At 40.9% G+C, this 27,243-nt stretch overlaps 1 protein-coding gene across 1 annotated transcript; it reads right to left on the reverse strand.

Annotated features, from left to right (window-relative positions):
• Positions 1–461: 461 nt before the first annotated feature.
• Positions 462–27,243, reverse strand: SP4 (Sp4 transcription factor). Its single transcript, XM_056857799.1, has 6 exons — positions 27,025–27,243; positions 26,291–26,388; positions 24,373–25,906; positions 4,396–4,627; positions 4,041–4,240; positions 462–851 (listed from the first exon to the last, which is right to left on the reverse strand). Exons 1-6 carry the CDS (start codon positions 27,029–27,031, stop codon positions 604–606), a joined length of 2,319 nt encoding a protein of 772 aa, XP_056713777.1. The 5' UTR covers positions 27,032–27,243; the 3' UTR covers positions 462–603.

Raw genomic sequence — 27,243 nt, forward strand, 5'->3', positions numbered from 1 at the left:
ATACACACTACTATAATGTAGTGGCTAAAATTATCTGAGATGCATCTCAGACTCACTCAGCAGCTGTATTGCACATGCTGCCATCTGAACCAATAAAAAAAAACTGAACAAAGATGGCCAAACTTAATAAATGTTTCACAAACCAAAAAGAAGGTATTCATATTCACTAAATTATGAGTTTTTGTTGTGCCTTTTGGAGAAAGTTCCCATGAAAACAATAGAGACCTTGCTTTGAAAAAACCCTAGCCAACAGCCATGCTGTTGCATATTTATAGTTTGTTGCTACAACAAACATCAACATGTAAAAGAGAAGAAAAATTGAATTAAAATCTTTTCCATGATATAGAGCGACATAAATTAGTAGTGTGTGGAAGTAACATTTTCTTCATCTGTTTTATCCATGTCAATTGGCCCTGTTTTAATTTTTGAAATTTTTATCTTGTACAATGTATACGTTCTGTGCTAATCCTCCAACTTGGAATACTTACAGAAATCAAAACTGACTACATGATTTCCTGCTCTGTAATGCATTTACAAGCCCACTTCCATATCTTGAAAGGTTGTAAACTTAAGTGCAGTTCTAGGCATCTGTACAATGTTCTTTCAGAATTCCTCCATGTTTGTTGAAACATTAGGCGTTGCTGGGTTTGAATCTTGAGAAATTGCTGCAACTGTGACAATCCTTGGAGATCCAAGAACCTCAGTAACTGAAGGGTCCAATTCACCTGAGGTAACAATAGCAAGGGCTGTTCCTCCACCCTTCTTATTTTGATGGGTTTTGACATGCTTGGAGAGATGGTCACTTCGCATAAATCTTTTAGAACACTCTGGGCATTCAAATCTTTTCTCACCTATTGAAAAAAAAAGATGGAAATTATTCAATCATTACTTTTTTCTACAAATGCTATGTGGCAATTCTCTGGTTGCAATCAGAAGGGAAGTCCCAGTGATTTTAACTAACAATTTTATATTTCTGTTTTATCTTGCTAAAATATAGTCATTTTGGAAATATGTTTATTGTTTGGGAAATACTTTGAACAGATGTAACATGTATTTCTGTAACTATTCAGTAATATTTTTTTCATTTTTGTATGCGTGTGTTCAGCTTCTTCCTTCACAAAATATTTGCAATCCCTTTTTCTTGTTTCAATTGAAAATGTCATCTTAAATCCCATTCACAAATCATTCTAGTAAGCTTACAAATAGCTTTTCCATAGTATGTGTATCTAGCTTCCTATGCATCTAGCTCCCTCATCTAGTTTCCTGAGTACTGCTGACTGAATTGAAAGACTGTCTTGCAGATAGATATGAATAAGTCATGTGTTTTTAGACATGAATATCTTTGGAAAACCAGCTTGTTTGCAAGCTGTTTCTACAGTGCCCATTTCAGTCCGGCTTCTGCCCTGGTCACGGGATGGAGACGGTTCTGGTCGCTCTCTGGGGCTGTTGATTTTACTAAATCTTTCAGCAGCCTTCGACATGGTCGATTATGATCTGTTAGACCACTGCCTTGTTGACAGTGGGATCCAGGGTACACACCTTCAATGGCTGCGCTCCTTCCCCCCATGGTCAGGGACAGAGGGTAGTGCTCGGGGAGAGGTTATCGCCGTGTCACCCCTTGGTGTGTGGGGTTCCGCAGGGAGTGATCCTCTCCCCTATGTTGTTTAACATCTATATGCACACTCTTGTTCAGCTAGTCCAGAGTTTCGGGCTGGGCAGTCATCAGTACGCTGATAACACCCAGCTTTATTTGTTGATGGACATCCAGCCGGACACTGCCCTGGACACACTGGCCAGGTGTTTGGAGGCTGTGGTGAAGTGGTTGAGACAGAGCTGACTGAAACTAAATCAATTGAAGATGGAGATTCTTAGGCTGGGGTGGGGAGGGCTGAAGATGGTACGCCAGCTACTGGCTCTTGATGGTGTGCAATTAACACCTGGGCCCACCATCAAGAGCCTAGGTGTGATCCTGGATGCCTCCTTATCAATGGAGGCACAGGTCGCAGCCACAGCCACAGCGACTTTTTACCATCTCCTCCAGGCTAGGTAGCTGGCGCCCTGACCTAGCTACAGTGATCCATGTGAAGGTCACCTCCACGCTGCATTACTGTAACTTCTTTTCCATAGGGCTGCCCTTGAGACTGATCAGGAAACTCCAGCTGGTTCAGAATGCAGCAACAAGGGGACCCCGCTGAGAGAACATATCCAGCCAGTGCTCTGGCAACTGCATTGACTCCAGGGGGAGTACTGGATCAGGTTCAAGGTGCTGGTGTTAACTTTTAAAGTCCTTAATGGTCTGGGACCAACGTATCTGTGGGACCACCTCTCCCGGTATGCCCCCCAAAGAGTGTTACACTCATTAAGTAACAACCTGCTGGTTGTCCCTGGCCCAAGTGGTGTACAGTTGTCCTCGATTAGAGCCAGGGCTTTTCCCACAGGGCCTGTAAGACTGTGATGTTCTGCCAGGCCTATTGTTGAGGAAAGCAACAGTTTTTATCATAGCTGACCTCCCTTCTCCTTCCTCTCATTTCATCCGAGCTGATTAACTGGGGATGCTGGCTGCTGTCCCCTGGGCCGGCAACAAACCTGTGCCCTGATGTAAGGGCGCCAATTAGATTTTAGTATTTGAGAATGATTTTAACTGAAACTGTAATTATTTTTGTATATAATATATTAATTGGGGTAAGATATTTTTATTGATTTTTTTTTAATGTTAGCCGCTCTGAGCCCGGCCTTGGCTGGGATAGAGTTGGGTACAAGCCCAATAAATAAATAAATTCCCTGAAATCCATTATTAGTTATTTTATAGTTACTAGTTATTTTATAGTTACTAGATGATAATTTGTTACACTATATGCTAGTGTAATTTGGGTTTCTTTCTATCCCAGTCGATGGAAACAAGATACATGGAAGTTAACTCGATGCCTGGATTTTGACTTTGATTTCTATATGTCTTGAAGGGATCTCAGACTATTCAATAGAATTCTTATCAGTCCTCCTAAAAAAGAGAGACTGAAATATGGGAATATTTGCCAAAAGTTTTGTAAGTCATTGCATAAGGCAACAAGTTGATATAATTATCTAAATTTACATTAATGTATTGTTTTTGCTAACATGAATTCTGATGCACCTTTTTTTTTTGCCATCTTTTTAACCCAGCTTGCTGGGGTTAAAGGGAAGATGACTGGGGAAGGCACTGGCAAACCACCCCGTAAACAAAGTCTGCCTAGTAAACGTCGGGATGTGACGTCATCCCATGAGTCAGGAATGACCCGGTGCTTGTACAGGGGGACCTTTACTTTTTACTTTAGTGGCACTATTGTATTGGCTATGCATACAAGCTAGAACCAAACTTGCATAATCACTTAAATGCAGAATCAAAAGAGTGCATTCTATAACTCTGGGAAAGTATTTATTCCCGCCTTTCTTTGTTGATAATAACAGAAGTTTGATTCACCAGCTATCCAGAAGACTGCATAATAAGGACAAAATTATTGTATTTGAGCAAGATCTGAGATAATTTCCCATGGTAGTGGAAAGTGTAGTCAAGCTGCAGCCAGCTTATGGCGACCCCACAGGCTTTTCAAGGTATGAGATGAACAGAGGTGGCTTACCATTGCCTGCCACTTTGTGGCAACCCTGGACTTCCTCGGTGGTTTCCCATCCAAGTATTAAACAAGGCCAACCCTGCTTAGCTTCCAAGATCTGACAAGATCAGGCTAGCGAGGGCCATCCAGCCCAGGCCACTTTCCTTTCTGTATTAGAATTATCTGGGTATGTGTTCTTACATCAGATACAAACACACACACTCATATATATCATATAATAGTCTATTTTCTAAGAACCGCTTTTATTTTTCTACATCAAACGAAGTTCAGGACGAACTTCTAAGTTCTAATATTTATTTTAAAATAATAATAAGTTTTCTAAACTTATTTGAAGCACATTAAATATGTTCAGACTCATAAAATATACCCAGCACTCTAAGCAAAGCTACACTGAGCCTACTGACTTCAAACCCTGGTAGTCTATTCACTGACCTGTGTGGGTTCGTCTGTGTCTTTGTAGCTCATCACTCCTTGTAAATCTTTTTCCACAGAAGATCCAGTTGCAAACAAATGGTCTTTCCCCTGTATGCCAGCGAAGGTGTGCCCGGAGATGAGAGGTTTTCCCATATACTTTCCCACAACCTTCAATATGGCAGATATGTTGTTTCTTTTTCCCCGGTTCATTAGTGGCTCTAACAAGCATAAACAGTGAACAGTTAAATACTACTTCAAGCACTTAGTACTAAGAAAAATAATTTCTTCATTAAAAGAATAGTAATATACAAGAGTGAAAGGAACACTGGTAAGCCCTCAGATTCCTGATTTTTATTGCTATCACGACAATTACCTTCCTTCTCCTTCTCTGCAATTAGGGCACGAGCAAGCAACTCTTCTTAACCTTTTGCCAGGCTGCCCTTCTTGATCAGAAGCTTGCTGGGCTTGTTGCAACTGCACCTGAGTTATCTGGTCAGGACTAACAGCACCAATTGCTGCATTAGCAATGCCTCCTACTGCTACAGTTACAGGAGCTATTGTGGCTTGCTGTACTTTGACTCCTCCATCCTGTCCTTGTTGTTGACCTGTAAAATAAGAAAAATCTTAACTGCTACAGATTATCACATCAAAATTACAAGATGTTTAGCATCCTATTTACTGCATAATCACAACAAGCAATTTCCCCCTCATACTCATTATACTTGAGGGGGGGGGGCTATCTTATTAAGTTCAGAATCCTTTACATTAAAACAGGAAACCAGTGCTTCTCCCCAACTACACTGTGCTACTTGCAAATAGTGAGAGGAAAATAGTCTGTTTACAAAATTGCTGCATTCCTTAACTGACATGGCACATTGCTTGCTTGGCTACAGCTATGCCTACCCTGTGAAGTAAAACGATTGCGGAAAGCCGTTGCTGCCAAAAGTGAATTTGGATGTATAAACAAACACAATGAATCTTGTACTTGCCCGTAACTGTTCTTCAGTTGGGGCCTCTGTAAACTTAATGATGGTCTAGGTTACCTTGAATATTACTTATGTATTATGTATTATTGTTATGGTTAAGCTCAAGAGCTTTGGTCAAAGGAGCTAGTAAATAAATGGAAAATGGAATGTTACTTATTAAAAACATTCATTAGCTGTCTTTCTACATTGCAGCACCTAAGGCGGCTTACAATATAAATAAAACAACAGTTACAAAACACATCGAAGATGACAGTTTAAAATCTCAGGACTGCGAATGAATAAAAACTAAATTAGTCAAATGCAGTCCTAAATAACACTGTTTTCAATAAAACTGTCTTAGATAAGGTAAATACTTAGATACAGTGAGACATACATTAGTGGTAATATACTTTTAATAATCATAGAATTGGAAGGGGTCATACAGGCAATCTAGTCCAACTACCTGCTTAATGCAGGATCAGTATAAAGCATCCCTGATGAGTGTTCACCCAGCCACTGTTTGAAGACTGCCAGAGAGGAGCTCACCGCCTCCCTAGGCAGCCGATTCCACTGCTTATCTACTCTTTTGAACTACTCTAACGAGATTATACATTTGCAAGGTCAGCCATTAGAACAGTCTGAGAAACTAAAAATCTCCTGCACTGCTCCAAGTCAGTATCCCTGCAGCAGCAAGTCAGGATAGGACATATGCCTATTCAGACAAACCAGCTTAGAAGTGTTCAAATTTGTAAGCAAAAGAACAGTATCATAAAAGTAATGGATGCTATTGAATCCAGAATAGTATGTACAGTAGAACAAGAGTTATCAATAATGCTAGATCCTTCTCAGCAGATCGTGTCTAATCTCTTCTTCAGTATTACACATATGGCTTTAACTGTAATGACGCCCAGGATGGTTCCTATGAATAGTTTGGAAGCGGATGGAATCAGCATCAATTTTACCATACTGATCATGAGGCTCTTGCACTGCGGCACTTTTAGACTGAAAACTCTGGCACATGAAATCCTTTGGTCCACTTGTGAACCCCTATTAAAACATAGAGTTACAGCATCTCAAGTGTACTGTTACTGCGGCAACGCACTTTGAGAAGATCTATACTACTAGATATATCTGAAAGGGCAGAATTCAAAGATAATGTTCTTCTATGGCAAGGTTTGACTATTATTTGAAAAATTCCCCCCTTTCATGTGATGATGCAAACTGCATGCCATCCACTCCCACTCCAAACTTCCCCCCTTACTATATATTTGTTCAAGTCCCTGATCTTTAGGATATAGCAATGCCCTCATCTGAACTAACTACTTTGCTTAGAGGGTAAGCTGTAATGGCTCTTTTGTTTAGCACACCACTTAGATCTCTGTAGGAAGTATGGATCCAAGTTAGGACAGTTCATCTTCAGAGACTACAGGTTTGAAAGCTTGACTGTGAGTCATCCTTTGCCTTACATTTGGAATACTTCTATCACTCTGTTGCTGTCCCTTAGATAGACTCAGTTCCTGCCCACATTTGGAATCTCAAATGTTTTACTATTATCTAGGGTATATGTGCAGTGTAGTGGTTATGAGCGGCAGACTAAAATCAGGAGAACTGGGTTCGATTCCCCACTCCTCCACATGAAGCCTGCTGGATGACCTTTGGCCAGTCACAGTTCTCTCAGATCTCTGTCAGCCCACGCAGAAGCAGGCAATGGCAAGCCACCTTCGAATGTTTCTTGCCTTGAAAACCCTACGGGGTCGCCATATGTCAACTGTGACTTGATGACACTTTCCAGGGTATAGTTTTAGTTTGCAAAAAAACAGATAATGTGATTAAACTAGTGCGTAAGAACTGTAAGTATAACATGATTTTTCAATGCTTTTTCTTGATTCATCCACTTCACTGAAGAAAAGGCATACTGTTGAACAGCAGGTCCTATAACTTCTGGGAGGAAGATACTGATTGCAACAAGCATGCTTAGAACAGCTCCTATGGAGGATGGAACTTCCCCTGCATTGTGTCACTACCAAGGAGTTTGGAACAAATGGAGTAAACAAACACAAACTCATGGCCTGCAACCTCTATTTGGGGGGGGGGGGGAGTCAAGTCACAGCTGATTTATGGTAACCACTGGTGGGGTTTTCAAGATTAGAGACGTTCAGAGGTGGTGCAGTTTGCCATTGCCTGCCTCTGCATAGTGATCCTGGTATTCCTTGGAAATCTCTCATCCAAATACTTGCCAAGGCCAACCCTGCTTAGCTTCCGAGATCTGACGAGATCAAGCTAGCCTGGGCTAATTTGCTTGACATGAAACTGATTTCTTCTAAATGTTTTCAGATACTTTAAGAAGTCCTGGAAGGACTTGCAATACTACAATATTACTGCAACACCTTAAATATTAAAACTTCTTTTTTCAGCTGGCTCACATCTTCAGGGTCTTGGCCATCAGGATGTAGCCTCACCAGATGAAACAACTGAGATCTCACACTAAATCTCCAGGCAGTGTGGGTCTGACACCCTGTCATTTTCTCGTAGTTTTACTATCAAAGAAGTCCTCGGCATCTTCCATTACAGGTCAGTATAGTAGTACCCTCTACTACATGAGTACACAGCCATCAGCTCTCCTAGATCAGCAGCACTCTGTGGCTTATGGAGAGCCATATTCACATTTACAATCAACCAACAAAGCAAAAGATTTGTGTCATGTACACCACCCCACCAAACACATGCATACCATATATTAAATATATTACTATAACCTTTTAAATTGCCAGAGAACCTCTAAGCATGTAGGGCTATCTCTCCCCACTACTGTTGAACATTAGCCAGCCCTTGTGTCGCTGGAGTGAGAGAAAAAGTTTCCTTCTCTCTGCTCAGCATGAGGCACAGAAGCTCTCAGGCAAGAGTAGGGCAGCCAGGTAACCCTGGCAACTAGCATGGGGACTTACTGGCAGCAGGGGAAGCTTACACCAGTACATGCCAGAAGTGACATTGTTAGCGATTCGGGGTCGCTCTGGTATTTGGGCAAAAAGTCTATGGTAGAAGCCATTTTTACCATAGAGTTTTTGCCCAAATACCAGAGCATCCCTGTGTTGCCAGAGATGACACTGAGATGCTGGTTTAGCCCCCGCCCCCGCTACTAGTAAATCCCCTTTGGAGGCTGCAGAAAAGGATGGTGGGTCTGTTGGCCCTTCCATCCCTAGCACTAGGCCCACAACTTGCCCATCTTCCAATCCCTCCAGCATTTAAAGGTGGGAACCACATACCAGCCACAAGCCCTGCCATGCAATGGCCTTTCCCACTTTTCTGGAAAATGGGTCAACTGCCACATTGGGGAACAGTGCTCAGAAGTCACATATAGCTCCTGAACTACTATTGCTGCCATGCACAATCTCATGTTATATTGAGGGGAAATGTGAGAAAGCCTTAGCTGGTTACAATATCCTTGTCTACCCCAACAAATTTTCCTATTCTGCAAATAATCTTGTAGACATCAGTAAGGTGTTATGGGTAACTGACATTTTGAAAGAGCCATGGCATCCACCAGAGGTTACAGCATCTGATCTGTGGAACTGACAACTTTCTTAGCATTATTTGCAGTCATTGCGGCTGGTATCTGTGGCTACCAAATTTGTTTCCAAGGTTTTCTTCCAAAGCTATGTTCCAAGATTTCTTTCAATGTACTCTTGAAATCTTGAAACTGTTATACCATTGTGATCTCTTTGGAGAAAGAATGGCTCTGAAGCTCCCTGTTCAATTTCAGAGAAATACCTCACTAAAAAAACAAATTATTGAGAACTGGGTCCTCAAGGAATGGAAAAATCATCGGTGCAGCCAATGTCTGTGGCTGTGAAACATAGCTGATCAGGAAAAAAAATTTCTTCAGAGCATGCACAGAAGCAAACCCCACTTGGCCTGTGGAGGGAGTTGGAAAGCCATAGGAAATCTTGAGCTGTCTATAACAGTTATGATAGAAGACCAGGGGGTGGGGGGGACTGCACAGAGGCCAAGTAAACCAAGTTCCACTTTGGTTGCAAGCCTTGACAATGTCACAGGATGTTACACAGGAGGCTACTGCTTAGCTAGGATAGAACTGCCATAAGGATTTCTCCAATGGTACATGGGGAGTACAGATAACAGCATACATATTCCAGGATACGTATTCTATTTTTCTATGCAAGTTATGAAACAAAACATCAGAACAATTTATAAATTAAACCATTTATACATTAAAAACTATCTATCTGAAGCACTTTAAAATATTTTATGGAGCAAACCAAACTATTGTCAAGTATTTTGGTTTCACAACGAATATTCATGTACAAATATCTTAAGACCATTCATTTATATCCCATAAACCACTTCAAAATTAATTTTCATTTGAATGTAATAAGAGATTGGAGACCAAGCTCCTGAATCAATGCCAGTAGTGACTGCTTTTGTGGGTGTTGAATACACATTTGCTTTGGTGCTATTTTTAAGTTTCATGATCATACACAATCAAAACACAAGAACAGGGTTCACAATAAATCATAAAATGTTAAATTTATTGACATTTTGTCCATATACAGCCAGCAAATTTTCTCCATGTACCTCCTCACATTTCCTTGAGAGAGCAAGACAGCTGGCTCCATATCTGCAAGGAGAAATAGAACTTTCTCCATCACGGTACATTGATCTAAATTGGCCAGAATCGTCCCTAAAAATCTTTGCCTTGGAACTAGATATAATGGGCATACCAACTTATAATGTGTCAGGTCTTCCGCTTCTGAACCTCCGCAGATAAGCTTTAAAAAGAATGTAAAAAACTGAAGAGTTTAGGATTAGGTTTTGCAGTAGCAATCCTGAGAAACCGTGGTATTTAAAATATAAACGCATGAAAGCTGAAAGTAAGTCTGAATCCTAAATTTTTGGGGTGGCTCCTAAAACTGAAGAAAAATTTCAAGGCATAATATAGAATAATGACTAAGTATATAATGTGTGAAGTTTTGAAACTGCATATTAGTTCTGGAATTCAAATCTGCTCATCATATTTGCTGTGCTCAGATATGCTTTTCAACTTTTACTTTATTCATAGGAATAAGTCTGGGAGACCTGAGTCTTAAGATTGGACAGTTTATGTTTCCTCTTAAGCATTTCTCACCTGGAATATTCTCTTGCATCCATCCTCAGCTGGTTTATCAGTCCAGCACAAAAATGTGGCTTAATATGCAAATGAAATCAAACTATTAAAAACACACACCAGAATGCAAACAGACTACAGCAAACTCTGAAATGATCTTTCTGCACTTGTTGAAAGGGCATCAGAATGATAAGCAAAAATCAGCCTTAAACGTTTACTTTGAAAAGATGTGGCCACTAAAGTTGGCTATACAAAGTACAGGACATGCAAATATGGAACTTGAGATCCATCATACCAAATACCATCATTGATATATTGGGGCGCTGTCAGATACCTGACTGCTGTTTTTGTAAATTCAGGTAGCAAGAACAGGTTAATCAACAGTCCCAGTATGCTGACAAACAGGGGTGTTGGACAGCCATGTTTGGTTGGTCACCAGTTCCACAGAAGCAGGAAATGATGTCCAAAGGTAGTAAAAAAAAAAGAAAAAAAAAGCACAATTTCAAGTTGGTACTGGTATTTGAAGAGATGAGTCATCATTCTGGTTTTTGTTTGTTTTCTCATTTCTAGTCAGCAAGTCTGTCTGAGGAACATTTTTCCTTTAAAAAAAGCAGGATGGGGTAAAATCTCATATAATTTATGAAACAGTCCTTGGTTTAAAATGGATCATCAAAGGATTACTTTACTCTCAGATGAATGTTTATGATCCCTTGAGACACTGGCATGTTTGAAGAAATATGTCCTGAGCACAAAGTTTACTGGGAGAATAAAGGGAAGAGACATGGGTTGCTGGTAAAGATCAAATGAGAAAGTAAGAGCAAATTTTACAACTGCAAACTGGGTTGGAATCAGAGTAAGGCCTCTATTTGCACTGAACAGAACGGTGTGCGTGTATGTGAAGTGCCATCAAGTTGCAGCCGACTTATGGTGACCACTGGTGGGGTTTTCAAGCCAAGAGACTAACAGAGGTAGTTTGCCATTGCCTTCCTCTGCATAACGACCATGGTATTCCTTGGTGGTCTCCCATCCAAATACTAACCAGGGCCAACCCTGCTTAGCTTCTGAGATCTGACGAGATCAGGCTAGCCTGGGTCATTCAGGTCCAAGCCTGCACAGAACTACCAGAAGACATTACAATAGAAACCCTTCAATATATCAGACAAAGTTGTGGAAAGCATGCTTTCTGTTATGTTTTCTTGGAAGTAATTTGCATTTCAGAGGAGCTAACATCCAGGTAAGTGTGCAGAAGACAGCAAAATCACTGACGATGTGGGTCAATCCTTTACTTCAAGCAAGCCATGTTTGGATGCTAACTTCTAATGAGAATAAGTCATACAGGCTGACACAGCTAAACAGGATAACATGAAAGCAACCACCCAGAATCAGGCTCAATGGCAACCCGAAGACACAAAATTATCTATTTATGTAATACAGTATTTAAAATTCACAGCCAACTGGATATTAGAAATGTCACTGAGCAGACTTCATGTTTTAGTTTGATTTCAACAGTTGTTTATGAACTACTTTATTATATGCACTAAATTCCTATATGAACAAGATAGAAATGTAAATATCATCAATAAATATTAAATTGTTTACTTTATATTCTAAAATTCCATCTCCTAATATACAAGTTACATTTCTGAACGTTTGGTTTCTTTTTCACAAGTCTACCCAAACCCACTCATGCTTGCTTACAGCTAAACTGTTTTTTTGGCCTTTTTAATCACACCAGCTGCTGGAACTGGTAGCTAACAGCAATTTTCTTTTGCTGTTTTAAAAGGATTGCTCAAAATTATGGGGGTGGATCCCACAGAAATTTTCACTATCAGTAGGAGGTGACTTTTGTCAGTTCCCTGCTCATGCTGTTTCTGGGGGAGCCCCCTGTCACCTAGGAGTAACATTGCAGGAATAATTTTTGAGCTATAGTGGGGAAGAAGACTGAAGGAAACCCCTCATGTCCGGGGATACTTACCATGGGATCCAAGCCAGAATGCTGGCAACAGTATTACAAACATAGCTGGAACTTCCTTTGGAACTGAATCAGCAATCAAAGCACATATTACAAGACACCAACAAAACTACACACACAAAATGTACAAACGTATATAGACTTTTTTAATTGACTGGTTTCTGAAGTATTTTTTAATAAAAAGAAGCATATAGCAGCCCTAGCACATTATCAGTTGAAGCTTGGAGATTCCTTGAGCACTGTTTGAAGTGATGACCAGCAAACTGGAAAAATAAATCCTCAAGTCTTAGGCCTGCAGAATAGGTAGGATAATCCTGAATTTGTAAATAGATAGAGTGACAAAGTTCATTAAACAGTTTATTTTGGGCTGAATACTAGATATTAAAGAAGCTTATGTAAAGCTTAATCTAAGGCTGGGGTCTCCAAACTTTTTTGAGCCTGCAGCCACCTTTGCAATTCTGACAGAAAGTGGTGGGCGCAACCACAAAATGGCTGCTGCAGCAGGTGGAGCCAACCGCAAAATGTCAGGGAGTGAGGTTATACATAACTCTAACAGTAACTCTTCAACATTTCAAGCAGAAACTGTTTAACACGATGCCTTTTAAAATGAACGTTGTTTAAAATATTTTCTTGCATACACACAGTGAAGACCTTTATGCTGTACTGGTAGCTTCTGCCAAAGAATGTTTTTTAAAAACCTGTACAGCCAATCAGATCTCCAACGGGCAATAAGAAGTCCTGCTGGGCAAAAAAACCATTTGGCCCTATCCATTTTCTAAGAACACTTAGCATGCACCAGGAGAGGTGTTGGCAGCCACCATAGTGCCCATGTGCACCACAGAGGACTCCTGATCTAAAGGTTGCTTCATATGTAACAGCAAAGATGGGTCTCTACATTTCATTGTAAGTCAACTGAACTGGTATCTGAAAACATGGAGTAAACAAATCCCCAAGACATGCAAGACATTCATCACATTTTCAGAACTTTTTGGATTTGGGGGGGGGAGGGGGGGAGATGGGCATGATATCAGCAGATTATAACACCCCCAAAATGGAGTGAGAAGGTATGATGCAGACTCAACTAGATTAGACCAGGCTAGAATAACCCCCCTACCTTAGTTTGTACAAAAGGCTATTACAAAAGGCAAATATGTAACAGCAGCCATCCTTTTAAAAACATACAACCCAGCAGTTAATTTGGTTCTGTCTCCTGTGCTAATGAAATCATATAGTCCTTTGTAAGAATGTGAACAGATTTCTTTCTAAAAAGTAATACTTCTTATATGAACAAAACTGGATACTAACTTTAGGTACTACTTAAAATTAATCCAATTCAGAAGTTGTCAGACTGTATCAATAGTTTCCAGCTCAACTTCAAATCCAACTTTCTAGAAGCAAGCGTTGCATCAGAAATGACATAAGAACTATATATTAGAACATTGATCAGCTCTTGGATAGTTGGCTGGGTGCATCAGTGCTGTTGGTTATCCTCTGGGGAATTGTCAAGTACCTTTATGAAGATGAGGGATTGGTTTAGTTTCAGTTCTTCGCTCGTCGCCTGGTAGTTATGCTATTTGTGGGAGGGCACCCATTTTTTCTTTAGCTTGAGGGCTTTGGCAGTGGCTGATACATTGACATGCTGCGCATTGTACATTGTATTTTAACCCAACCTTGAAATAGTTTGTGGCTCATATTTCAGTTTTGCATTGTACACTGCAGCAAAATAAGTACACACAAATCTTTGCTGGGCAGCATCTTTTTACATGTTTAAATGTGTCTTTGGGACAATATATCTTTTGAATCCCCTCAGTGACTGTTCATTGTAGATCCCAGATCAGACTAATACCGAACTTAACTTTGAATGTCAGATTTCACACGCAACTTAAACTTCTGAGATTTTTGATACTGAGATTAAGCTGTGTGTTGGAAGAATTGTGTATTCTGTATAAACATTGGGACCAGTTCAATGGAAGATATTAGAATATATTTTAATAATTATTTCCCTTGAGCTCTCCACAAGCTGAGAAGGGACGGGAAAGATGGCAGCCGGGTCTACATATGCTGCTCCTCAAGCCCAACTTCTCCCTAGATATTGAAAATTGTGGAAGGGGTGTTTCCCCCAAGGTTTGCCAGCAGTGGAGCATGTCTGAAGGATGACTTCAGAGGGGGTCACCACTTCATGCAGATGCAGGGGTTAGTAACTCTGTCATCGTGAAAACCTGGACAGAGAGGCCAGGTGACAGCATTGAAAAGGAGAAGAGCCTTTTGTTTTTAATCATTGTCCCTAGAGAAGTAGGTGAGGAAGTATGTATGTTGGGCATCAGGAGATATAGTAGTTGGAGCCAGACATGCCAAGGTAAGGTATGGGGGGAGGGGAATCAGATATTGTCTATCTATAATAATGGGGGTTTTTTGTCAGTGATTATGGTGGTTTTATCAATACATTATAAATATATTGAATGCCAGGCTGGTTGTAGGAAAAATAGCTCATCTAGGAATTGATCCTGATTGAAAAGGCCAGTGGTTAGAGCAAGCCAACAGCTTCAGATGCCAGACAATAGATGTCCTAGTTCTTTTAAGTGCACTATCCAATGCTTTTCAAAGTCTTTGTGCTGATCTATTTTGTCTGTTGCAAAAATCTGACCTATTTCATTTGCTCTAAGACCTTTACAGCAAACAACATATAAGCTATAACTTTTATTTTGTGTTATTGTATAGCATTTTACAAATTTTATTGCTGCCGATTCTAGTGTGGTATTGTTGGATTGTATTTTATTCAATTGGACAAACTGTAAATAAAGGGGAATTTAAAAAAATCCAAATGCAAACCTGATTAATCTATACCTTTGCTCATTATCACTTCTCAGCCTTTTGGCTAAGACCAAGTGTAGTATCGCTTGCTTTGCTAATTAATCTCCTAGAAGAGAACAAGAATTGGTAGGCAGGATAACGCAGGGACCCATCGCCACTGAAACATACAATTACATCTTCTTCACAGCCTAAGCACACCACTCTGGTTAGTGATGATCAATATTGTATTCTATCACTCTGGTGATGACTATCACACACTAGTCTCAAAGCCTGCCTGAAAACAGCCTCAAAGTGCCTAAATTCCACTCTGTCTCCTCCTTGGAACATCTTGCCTAAAGGGAGCATATGCTACATTCTCATTTACTACTACAGATTTCAGAACTACAGTACAGCTGGCACACACTCTGTTCATCACCAAAAGCAGCGCAGAGTGTCCCCAGGTGCCAGCTGCAAGGTAGCATTTTCCAACCTTGACTAGAAACACAAATAGCAAGTCTGAAGTGTTTTCCTACATAGTACTCCACTGAAATGTTCTATTTCTGCACACACACGTGTATTAAAAATATTTCTCGTTTTTTAAAGTATTTCATAAAACCCTGGTGTACATTCATTTTGTAAATTTGGATACTTGCTGACCTCTCTCCAGTTATTTAACAATACAAAATTCAAGTGAAAAATATCAATAAGAATAAGGTATAGGTAAACTTAAATTTATTTATGACAGGCATAGACCTTATACCAATGTGTGCTTTAACTTCATTACTTGAAAATGAATTGTTAAAGGTTCATGCAGACAATTATATGTATATTGTAGAAAGGGGGGATATGTCCTGGCTGTGCTCATCTGCACAGAGGTTATACAAATTGTATCCCAGATTACAGCTCATGTATACTATATTAAGAGATCATATGAAAAAGAAGTATTCGTTCAGGGCATGAGCAGTGACAGCCATCCCTGTCCACCTGTAAACCAAGATTGTTCAGCACATCTGTAGTAACAGCACATAGTAAGGTATTACCTGCCTTATACCACTTCAAAAACTGGGCAGTTTCCCCCAGTTTAAATGTCTCCTGCTCTAAAAGCCCTGAAAGAGAAAATAGGCACAATACAGGGGTCTGTATTTTCTCCACTGCAGAGCAATGTTTTAGGGGGAATTTAAATCAGACATGTGGGGCAGAAAATTTTCTAGTGCTTAAGTTTTAAATTTATTAGGATTCTTTTGTTTCATAAAATTAACAACGATGAATGGAAGCCACTGCCAATACAATATTAGACACACTTGACAGATTCAAAGTTGTAATTAATATTTATTCAGATTATTCCTAGGAATTTTGTGGGAGAAGAACATGCATGGTTTATGGGTTCATAAACATTTTTAAATGACTAATAATCATTAAGCCTGATTCCTACTTTTCTTAATTTTCTGATGCTACTTGATTTTAAATAGTGGTCATTTGTTACTTGTATTGGTTTCCATATTTTTATTTATTTATTTATATATAAAAATAAACCAAAGCTAAACATGCAAAAGCAAACAACATTTAAAGGTTCTTCAAGCTGCAGTTTAAGAAAAAAAAAATTAAATGGCAGGAGATCATAAATGTCTCATGTGCTCTGGCCCTTAGAAGCACCCATGAAGTATCTCATGTATTCAAAAGCTTATGCCATAAGAGGCATGGTCTCTAAAGATGCTACAAGTCTTTGTTTCTTCTTGCTGCTTCAGGCTAGCAGAACTGTTTTTTAAAGGATGAGAAGAATTAAAAGTAAACATAAGTACCATGCCAAAGGCAACACTTTCCCTTAGTGAGGAAAACACTATTTCATTTATAGAAGATTAATATCATCACCACCACCTTTATTAGGCATTTACATCAGTATAGATTAATATAGAAGAGCTCTTATTATCAACTTGATGCTACAAACTAGCACATGTAAGTGATCCTCAGTGCCTTTTATTTTTCAAAAGCAACATGGGGGGGTTGCATTTATCGTTTTCCTTGCCGTTGTTTCTCCATTCCTAGAAACTTGTCTGCACTAAAGGTTCCCTATGCACGATCATTATGACAGAGAAAAAGAGTAAGCATTTCCTTGTTCCATTACTGCATCTCTGTGAATACCCTTCCCACAAAAGGGAAAAAAAGAAAAAAAAAACCCACCCATGCTTTCCTTCTTGAAACCAGCATTGCGAATCTCCTACATATTAGTGAATGTAACATTTAGGCAGTACCTTAGTGTGATCAGACTGAGAAGTCTCCATTACAATGTCAAATGAAAAGTGCAGTAGTTTGAGCATGAACTTGAAATACAGTTTCCAGGAGTACTTGTCTTCTAAAGGAATTTCAGGACCACATTCATAGGTATGTTTTCAGACAGAAGAACAGCCATATGGCAATCTTTCCCCTAAGTATCTCCACAGCCAACAATCACGTAAATAAGCCATAAAGTATTATTATAGAGGATAGGAAAGTGGCTTGGGTATATATACACAAATGCTAACACACAACAGGTTTTAGGCAGATACAAACATAATCAAAACGTATGTAAAAAACCAATTTTAAATATGCAGAGACTGCCAGTAGAAATGTAATACAGAAGGCAACACCAACCAACAGAAGTGAAATTTTCAGGGTCAGAACTCTGGAGCAGGAAAGTTGAACTCCTGGCGTTTTAAAGTGATGGTCGCAAGAATTTTGAGACCTGCTTCCGTCAACAATTCTATTAATTTTCTTAAAATTTCACATTTGCAGACACTGGACTTTGGATACATACAGAAGGAAGGGAGACTATTCTTAAGTGCAGAGATCACAGCTAAATAAATTTTTACTATTGATTTCTGAAACTGAATACACCGCTGAACAGAACTGAACACTAGAATTAACCACATCCTTTAGCACGGCCCTATATCTCTTCCGTTTCAAATCATTTCCGGTGAAAACTTGCTGTTCATAAGCAGATAAATCTGGATCTCTTCCAGTCAGCTTGTTTGAGTTGTTTGTCACTGCCAACCATACAGGGCCACAGAAGCAGCTGCTTTGGGTAGCTTGATGAGAGGAGAGCTAAGATGCCCTTTCCATCATTGCTTCTACCTGGCCACTCTCGAGAACTATGCTTATTTTCCAACTGTTCCAGGGAATTATCCTCATTTTTAACAGTAATATAGAACCTTGGCTGAAGCTAAAAGCTTCATGGAATACTGTTTTCCAAGTGGTATATAGGTATGACACAGAGTCAATCACAAAAATTACAGATCCACACAAAGAAACAGGCATAAAACAAGTTATTTAAAATATATTCGCGTATAAGCCGAGTTTTTCAGCCCAAAAAAAAGGGCTGAAAAAGCCGAACTCGGCTTATACGCGGGTCAATACGGTAGAGGGGGGAGGAGGGAGGGGGGAACTTACCTCCATCACCGCTGCCGCCAGGCCCTTTCCTCCGGCCGGCAGGGGCCTTCCTGCCCAGGCAGGAGGCCCCCGCCGCCCGCACCGTGGCCGCCCGCGCACCTGGGCGCCTTTGGCCGGCCGGCAGGGACCTTCCTGCCCAGGCAGGAGGCCCCCGCCGGCCGCGCCGCCGCCGACCGCGCACCTGGGCGCCTTTGGCCAGCCGGCAGGGACCTTCCTGCCCAGACAGGAGGCCCCCGCCGGCCGCGCCGCCGCCGACCGCGCGCCTGGGCGCCTTCCTCCGGCCGGCAGGGGCCTTCCTGCCCAGGCAGGAGGCCCCCGCCGGCCGCACTGCGGCCGACTGTGCACTTGGACGCCTTCGGCCGGCCGGCAGGGACCTTCCTGCCCAGGCAGGAGGCCCCCGCCGGCCACGCCGCCGCCGACCGCGCGCCTGGGCGCCTTCCTCCGGCCGGCGGGGGCCTCCTGCCAGCCCAGGAAGGCCGCACTGCCGCCGCCGCCACCGATTCGCCGCCTCTCCAGGTAAGTAGGGGGTTCAGGGGCTCTTCCCCCTCCCCCCCTTGAATGGCACTGGGGTCGGGGTGGGTTGGGTTGGGAGGGCGACCTGGGGCAGGGCCCTGCGCTCTAAAATGGCGGCCGCCATTTTAGAGCGCAGCATTGCCGGTAAAGGGAATTTCTTATTGACCCTCGGCTTATCCCCACCCATACTAAGCTCAGAAGGGGAAAGTCGCTAGAGGAAAGAAAAGAGAGTGCCCATCTGAATCAGGGTATGTGCATGCCAGTAACAGAGCCGGCTTATGTCTAATGGAATACACCCCTGGGTACATACCCTGAATATATATTTAAGATTAAGGGAATTAAATGTTTAATTAAAATACAAGAAACTGTAAGTTGTTTTCCACAGACCTATGTTGTACTATTTCAAAACTAGGGATGGGAGAGAAAAGGAATGGTGATAAAATATATTGGATTAGCCCTGCAGTAGTCTGTTAGGATGTGATATGGCACTACTGGTTGGGCAGAGGGCATAAAATCCAAGGAAAACAAGAGCTTTAATTTATTAATAGGAAGGAAAATAAATGACACCACCTAGTTTTCAATTTAAAGTTCACAGAACTATTTAGTGCCAGTTGAACAGAACTGTATCTTTCATACTTAGGATTGGGTTGAAGTCACCAAACATGTGCACCTATTTTAGGGGGCTTTTGGGTCATGAAGATATTCATTTCTTGTGGCAAAAGAAGGTCTGTAGCCCCTTACTCTGCTACTTCTAGATTGCCTAGGTAGTGAATCTGTCTAGGGGCTCTTTTTATTTTAGAAAAATACAAAGTTGAAAATAGCATCACACTTTAGGTACAATTACATATATAACATGAATATTCATAACCTATTTCACCCTAACAATATAACAGAACACTGGGAGTGAACAAGGTTCCCAGTGTTTGACTTATTGAAAACATTTTGACAGAGGCAGTTTTTCCATTTTTATTATATCCCAGATTTTACTAGCTACTTTTTTATTTGGTGAAGATTAAGGCAGAGTTCTTCTATATCTCCTTACATTTCTTTAACTACACCTGAGTAGGCAATACTTGCTTACTCAAGCTAATTTTGAAATCTCAGATTAGAAACAACTCACTTCCAGCAAAGGCCCTGGTACATGGGTCATAACTGTGGTAGGTTAACAAGGTGCTCTTAAATCTTAGCCAGATTCTTTAAAAATAAACAATCATGAAGAAAAACACAAAGTACTTAAACATATATTACTATTAAAAACTGTTTTGGCAACCAGAGCAAATGGATTCATTCAGAATTTAGCATAAAAACTTATATAAACATACAACTAGATTAAACGCATCACACCTCAACACACTATCAGATACTAATCTGTTAAGTGTAACCATCCATTACTATCTTTTAAACAGTAAAAACCTTATTTCTAATCCCCTTGACTTCATTTATGGTATATGTCTAAGCCTGAATCTGACCCTAGAATGCAGAATCAAATTAATGCACACAATGGCTCCAGAGATGGAAAAGGTAGAAATTTCTACAATTTCCCTACAAAATCTAGGGAAAACAAAAACTGAAAAATGCAAAAAGAAAGAAAGAAAAAGAGGATGCTTTATGACCTCCAAACACAGACACACAGTATGTGATTCACAGTGCAATTCTAAGCAAAGTTACACCCTTTTAAGCCTACTGACTTCAATAGTTGGAAGAGTGTACTCTGCTTAGAAGAAGAAGAGCTGGTTTTTATATGCCAACTTAGCATATCACTGTCAGCCTTTTCCTCACACTCCCCACCCTCAATAAATACAATTTATATTGTAGCTAAACTATAAAAAGTGGGTGCCTTAAAATGTGCATTAACACCTTACAACAAATCAACACAAGGCAAAAATATAGTGGAATAACATGGTCAAAAATTCTAGAAAGTCAGCTTAGGTGACCATCATGTCCAGAGATCTTTGCCTTTAATATTAGGTGCAATGTTTCACAGCCACCTTCCAGGCTAGAAGTAACCATTTCCTAACAGAATATCAATATTAAACATGGTTGAAACATGAACTATACCAGAGAACAGGATGGCTACTTTTAATCAAATCTGATACTTACTTACATAATTTTAGCACAATACAGAAATAATGCTGGGTAAATTGGACTGCTGATACTTAAGGAATTTAAGATTATTTCCAATTCATATATCTGAAATATTTTGGAACAGATAGTTTTGAATTTACTTTCCCCCCTATGTTATACCCCTGACCTGGATGGCCAGGCTAGCCTGATCTCGTCAGATCTCAGAAGCTAAGCAGGGTCAGCCCTGGTTAGTATTTGGATGGGAGACCACCAAGGAAGTCCAGGGTTGCTGTGCAGAGGAAGGCACTGGCAAACCACCTCTGTTAGTTTCTTGCCATGAAAACCCCAAAAGGGGTCGCCATAAGTCGGCTGCGACTTGAAGGCACTTCACACACACACACACACACACACACACACCTATGTTATACATTAAAAGAGCAATGAGATTTAGACTTTTTTAACAAAAGGGAGTTTGTGTAACTTAGTTTGCTCCAGAAGAGGATAAAAATACATGATTGTTAGGGCGAAGACTGATCTTGCAGTTCATTACTGAATAATGGAATACACTATTAGCTATCAAGTGTATAATATGATCAACAGCAGATTACAAGTAACTGGATAATCATTTTATCCACCCATTCAGAAATCAGTTCAGGATGCCCATAAAAATGGTGTGCACTGCCTACAACATTGCCCAAAGATGCTACTAGTATGACATTTTAAAACCACTCAAAGGTTCAAGCACTCCATGAAAAGTCTTATATCATTTTTAAGTTTGTGACCAATCAGAAGAGTCACATTCTATACCACCATGTTATTTACAGCTTATGGCATATTCTTATGTAGAAGCAAATTTCTCTTCCGCATTACTGAAACTTATGGGGTATAATAATAAATAGCTACCTTTACAGACAAATTTTGTCTTGTAAAAGTTGTATATGTATGGTTTCCACTTCAGTTCAAGGGATGACACTGCGTTGCCACGGCACTGAAAGTGCTCAGGATAGGTGTAAACTCAAGAATGTGACTAAAAAGAATGTCTTATTTGCTATAATGCATAGAAATTTATTCCTATTTATGTTTCACATTTAAACTTTTCAGCAAAATGTCATATCAATTCAGCTTCCATGGGAGGCAAGCAACACATGGCAGCAACAGACCCCCTTGTTTGAATACATTAACTTCAATGTTCCTATAAGGCAAGGGTGAGTATTTAAAGGGTGGGCATACTTTATGATAAGGGTTAACATTCTTGCTTAATTATCTTATAAATTCAAACACCATACTCCAAATATCTTCTTAAATATATATAAAAACTGTTAGTTCATTGTTGCTAATTTTTATCTTAACATCTATTCAAAAAGTTATTAAATGTTTCTTATATATATCATATATATCATATTTTTGACCCTCAACCAACACATCCATCTTTGAACGGTATCTTCACTTGTGTTGAGGAGGACATTCCTGCCATTGTCAGATGCTCCCTGCACCTGTGGTGTAGAGATTAAGAGTCAGACTAGTATCTGGGAGATCCGGGTTTGAATCCCCACTCTGACATGGAAGCTCACTGGGTGACCTTGGGCCAGTCACTCTTTCAGCCTAACCTGCCTCACAGGGTTGTTGTGAGGGTAAAAAGGAATGATGTAAACCGCTTTGGGTTACCATTGGGGTGAAAGGCGAGGTACAAATTAAATAAATTTACCTTCAAAACACTGGGATGGGGGGTAGAAAGCACAGTAGCTAGATTAGGAAGCTTGGGAAAAGAATTTTAGCCATCATCCCTAAAAGCTTTTTTGCTGCTGTGAGGAAGGAGTAAGACTGGAGAGGTCAGAACAACCGATCAACAGCTTCACCTGTATGAGAAATTCCGCCCCTGTCAATATCTGTGGGGGGAATAGGAAGAAAAGTTGCAGCTGCAGCAGCTGGATTGACAGACAGCTTGAGGGGGACTGGAACTGAACATATTACTTCTGCAACTAAGGTTAACACACCTTACTGTTAATTAGGTGTTATAAATGGTTATCAATAACCACTGGAAATTGGGGGGGGGAGTACAGAGAGGGGTTAATCAATCTCTACCCAATCCTTGTGCTTTTCAAGTCATTCAAGCAACCATTTATAAGAATTCAACCTTAAGACATCCTAAGTATTAGAGTCTCACAGATCTATATCAGAGATGACACTGACCACAAGGTGCAGTTTCACCAACATGAACTAAAATTAGCTAGAATACCAACTGAAGATTTTTCAGCTTGCAAAAGACAACTAAGAACAAATGCTGGTTTAAAATAATCCTGACATTTTCCCAGAATGTGCTAATCAAAATGCATCAGTATACAAAGTGAGCAATCCTAAACAGGTTTACTCAAAATCTTACTTGGGTCTATTCAATGGGGCTTTCTTTCAGGAAAGCATTTTTAAAATTACACTATAACAGGCTTAGACTGAAGGAACTCAACACAGGGTTGTATAATCTATAAATACTTCTTATATACCCATCCATATATTTCAGAGTGAACTACTTACTAAATTGGCAATAGAGATTAACAACCAAAGGACTCCTGTGTGTAAATTAATTTCCCATTAACTAGTAAATTATTAGTCATAACTTCTACTGATTAAAAATAAGTATTCTACAAAATACAATAGCTACAGTCCTGTATATGCATGTTATATAGAATACAGGTAGTTACACACATGCAATTGCAGCTAGTTTTGACCGGTCTTTTTGGCTGCAGTCTTGTACATTATGTCTACATGTCTCTTACTTTTTTAGATATCTGTCAAACTATTTTATGTTCCTATTCTTCCACTTTAAGAAGGCCTGCAACTTTTCACCAGAGAATCAAATCAGCACAAATCAATTTTCACAGTGAATTCCAAGCTCCTGAAAGGAATCAGAACAGCACCAGATGAACATATACTTTGCATACATATTAATTCAGACAACTTTTATCAGACCATTGTTTAGCTCCATGATCTATTTATGTTAATGCTTTGAGGTGAAATCACTGCTTCTAAGTAGTACTAACAAGTTATTACAAAATTCGAGTCACATGCTTGTTTCTTCATCCATTCATAAGTGACATCTAAAATCATGAGAAATTTTATTAGCCAAAAATGTTGGAGGAAATCATAAAGGTGCACACAAACCAAGCTTAAGGCAAACAACTTCTGCAAAATAACTTATAGCTCTGTGAGGTATTCTCATTTTAACCAACAGCTGAGATCCAAAATATCCTTCATTAACACCCACCAAAAGCCACTTTGGAAAGTCAGAGACCTTCTAGGGAGGCACTTGATGCTGAAAGGGAAAATATGTAACCTCTTCGGGCATAAAGGGCTGTTTGGATACCAGCCAACATGGACATGTATGTAAATTTTCAATGGTTCCTAAAGGCAGACATGTCTATAATTAGGATGTTTCATTACTACGCTTATACAACTGAACATTGGAGCTAAACTACACTGCTCAATGTATACTGTCAACAGAGCACTTACCTGCAACACTAGTAATGGTAACTGGAACTCCTTGCACTTGGACACCTGCTGCACCCAAATTGGCAACGCTTACTGTTTGAAGATTAGGCACTGAAGCAATCTGGGCAGCATTTAGCGTTATTGGTGTACCAGCAACAGCAACTGGTGCTATTTGAGCTATAGTACCACCACTTGAAGATACAGGAGTAATGGTTAATTGCTGGGGTAACCCAGCATTTTGAACTTGAAGATTTGAAAGGCTTTGAAGATTCTGGACCTGTACTGTCTGCCAACTGATCTGCCCTGATGGGGTTAAAGTTGGTGCTCTTATGAGCACTTGAGTTGGACTCATTGCTTGTAGCTGAACATTTTGTAAAGGCTGTTGTTGAATGGCTTGAATAGTTTGTCCTGACTGAAGCTGAAAAGACTGTGGAGAAATAGCTTGAATGATCTGCTGTTGTGGCTGTTGGATCTGTATCTGCTGTAGAATAGGCTGACCTACTATTTGCACCTGCTGCAGAGAGTTTGACTGATCCTGCACATTTTGCAGTCCATTTGACTGAAGCTGACTAGAGTTCTGGGGCTCTGTTTCTGAAGCAGTTGTTGGAGGATCTTCAGTAGCAGACTCACAACTGTTTGTTGTGCTTGCATACTGGCCTGTTTCTGCAGTGCTTACTAAAGTTTCGCTGCTTGTTAGAGACGTAGAGGCAGTAGTTGTGCAAGTGGAAGAAGGAGAATCTGGCATACTACTAACAGATGTTGTTGTGACAGGTGTGGATAGTAGCTGATTTCCATTGGAAACACCACTATCAGTGGGTTGAGTAACCTGTCCAGAACCACTGCTAGCTGCAACATTTATTACAGGTAATGCAAGGGTCACTCCCCCAATGTTTATAGGCAATGATGTTACAACTTGTGCCTGAGTACCAGCGATAGGCAGTTGCAATGGAATGGAAACACCAGGCCTAATCTGGACTGGCACTGTTTGATTTGCCAAGTTTTGAGCAATAATATTCCCAGAAGCTGTCCTATTTGTAGTTGTAATAATAGCTTGATTATTCCCTGCAGGGATGAGCTGAATTTGACCCTGTAAATCTTGAAGAGCTGTGGCATTAGCAGGAGTGATCTGAATTTGTTGACCTTCTGTTGTCTGAATCTGTGGGATCACTTGATACTGAACACTACCACCTGGATTCTGTACTTGGATGACTTGAAACTGTCCTGGAGTTGCTCCAGAGGAACTGCCTGCTTTTGTTTTGGAAGGAGATGCATTTCCATTGTTGCTGCTAGAGGGACTTGCTGCACTAGAAGTGACAGAAGATGCTTGTTGGACATTGTTTTCTTTTGAAGCAGGAGGAGCAGCAGCAACAAGCTGCCAAGCATTTCCAGCAAGCTGAGTTGTCACTAATTCTAATTGCTGTGGCTGATTCTGAAGCTGCACCAAACCTTGACTTGGATCTATTATAATTTGCTGTCCAGTTGCTTGATTCTCACCCGGTGTCCCTATTTTGCTGCACGTTGCTGCCAACAGAGCCAAGGGGGAAGGCTGAGAATCCTAACAAAGCAAAAGACAGCATAGCATATTAGGAGATAAAGGTAGCTTCTATAGACAACAGCAAGAATATAGAGACTTACTAGGAAACAAGATACCTAAATGCATAGCAGACCTGATGACAGCATAACTGCTAAACAACCTTGAACCATGAGGAAAGGTGAGATATAAGTGTTTTAATTAATAATAAAAATAATCATTTATAATCTGCATTAACTACAAAGCTGGTCTCCCCAGGAAATTTGACAAGGTCAAGAAAAAAAAATACGAGCACAAAATAATCCTCACACTAACCCAAATCAGTCCAGGCAATAATACTTGGGCTTATCTATTAGCCACATAGGATGATATCTTGAATGGAATGTCAGTTATCCTTATGTATTGTACCTGAGAAGCTCCAGATTTGCTTTTTTTATTGTTGTTGCTGTTTTCTGCCTCAGGTGAATTCTCCCCCTCCGAGGGCATAGTTTCCTCCTTCTTTTGATCTGCAATATATATACCCAACACACAAAATTTCAAACACCATCATTTTAATTTACACAAGAGAAATCACAATTTTCTCAGATTCCCTGCCCTCCATTCCACCTCTGTTTAAAAGGCACGGTCCAGACCATTGCAATGGCAAAGGAATCCTAAAAAAACACACACACAACGTGGTTTTGAAACCCGGCCCACAGGGCTTGGTGAGTGCGTGAACACCCAGAGAAGGGAGGTTTGATTGGTTTCTGCTCCCGGAGACTACAAGGCAGGAGGGGAGGAAAAAACCACCCACAGCCCTCCTCCTCCTCCTGCCCCTAAAGCATCTACGGCTACTGAGTGGCCCAGGATGCTTTAGGGGCAGGAGGAGGGGAGGCGCAAGGGAGGGGAAAATGGGAGGAAACAGCAACGGAGGAGGAATGGATGCGCACAGGAGGGAGGGCTAGGAAAGAAAGGGGGGATGGAAGAGGGAGGAAAGGAGGAGGGACCGAGGGAGGGATGAACGGGGACGAAAAAGGGACCCAGGAGGAATGGAGGAGGCAGGTTGGGGTTGGCGGGAAAGCAGCAAAGGGGCCAGCGCGAGAGGGCGGCCGAGGAAAAGGGGGGGCGGGAAGAGGGCGGCAGGGCTGGAGGGGGTTACATACCGCTCATCCCGCATTAACGCCCGCTGAGGCGCGGCTCGAGGAGGAGGGGAGGGACGGAGGGCGGGGTGCTGGGGTAGCGGCGGGGAGAAGGCCGGTCGCTGCCGGAGCTGGGAGGAGCAGGTCGGCCTATTTTTCCACGAATGGCCGCCGCTGGGCTGTGGCGTAGCTGCCAGTCTCCCCGCCCGCCGCCGCCGCCTGCCTCAGCCCTCGCGCTTGATT

This window comes from Euleptes europaea, chromosome 11 (assembly GCF_029931775.1).
Source record: "Euleptes europaea isolate rEulEur1 chromosome 11, rEulEur1.hap1, whole genome shotgun sequence".
NCBI lineage: Eukaryota > Metazoa > Chordata > Lepidosauria > Squamata > Sphaerodactylidae > Euleptes > Euleptes europaea.

What these genes read in the sequence shown, in the direction of transcription:
- SP4 (XM_056857799.1), bottom strand. An exon ending in GCAAATCTGGAGCTTCTCAG is followed by an intron (nt 25,907 to 26,290) that starts GTACAATACATA and finishes TTGCTTTGTTAG; the next exon opens with GATTCTCAGCCTTCCCCCTT. An exon ending in ACACAGACGAACCCACACAG is followed by an intron (nt 852 to 4,040) that starts GTCAGTGAATAG and finishes TTTTTTCAATAG; the next exon opens with GTGAGAAAAGATTTGAATGC.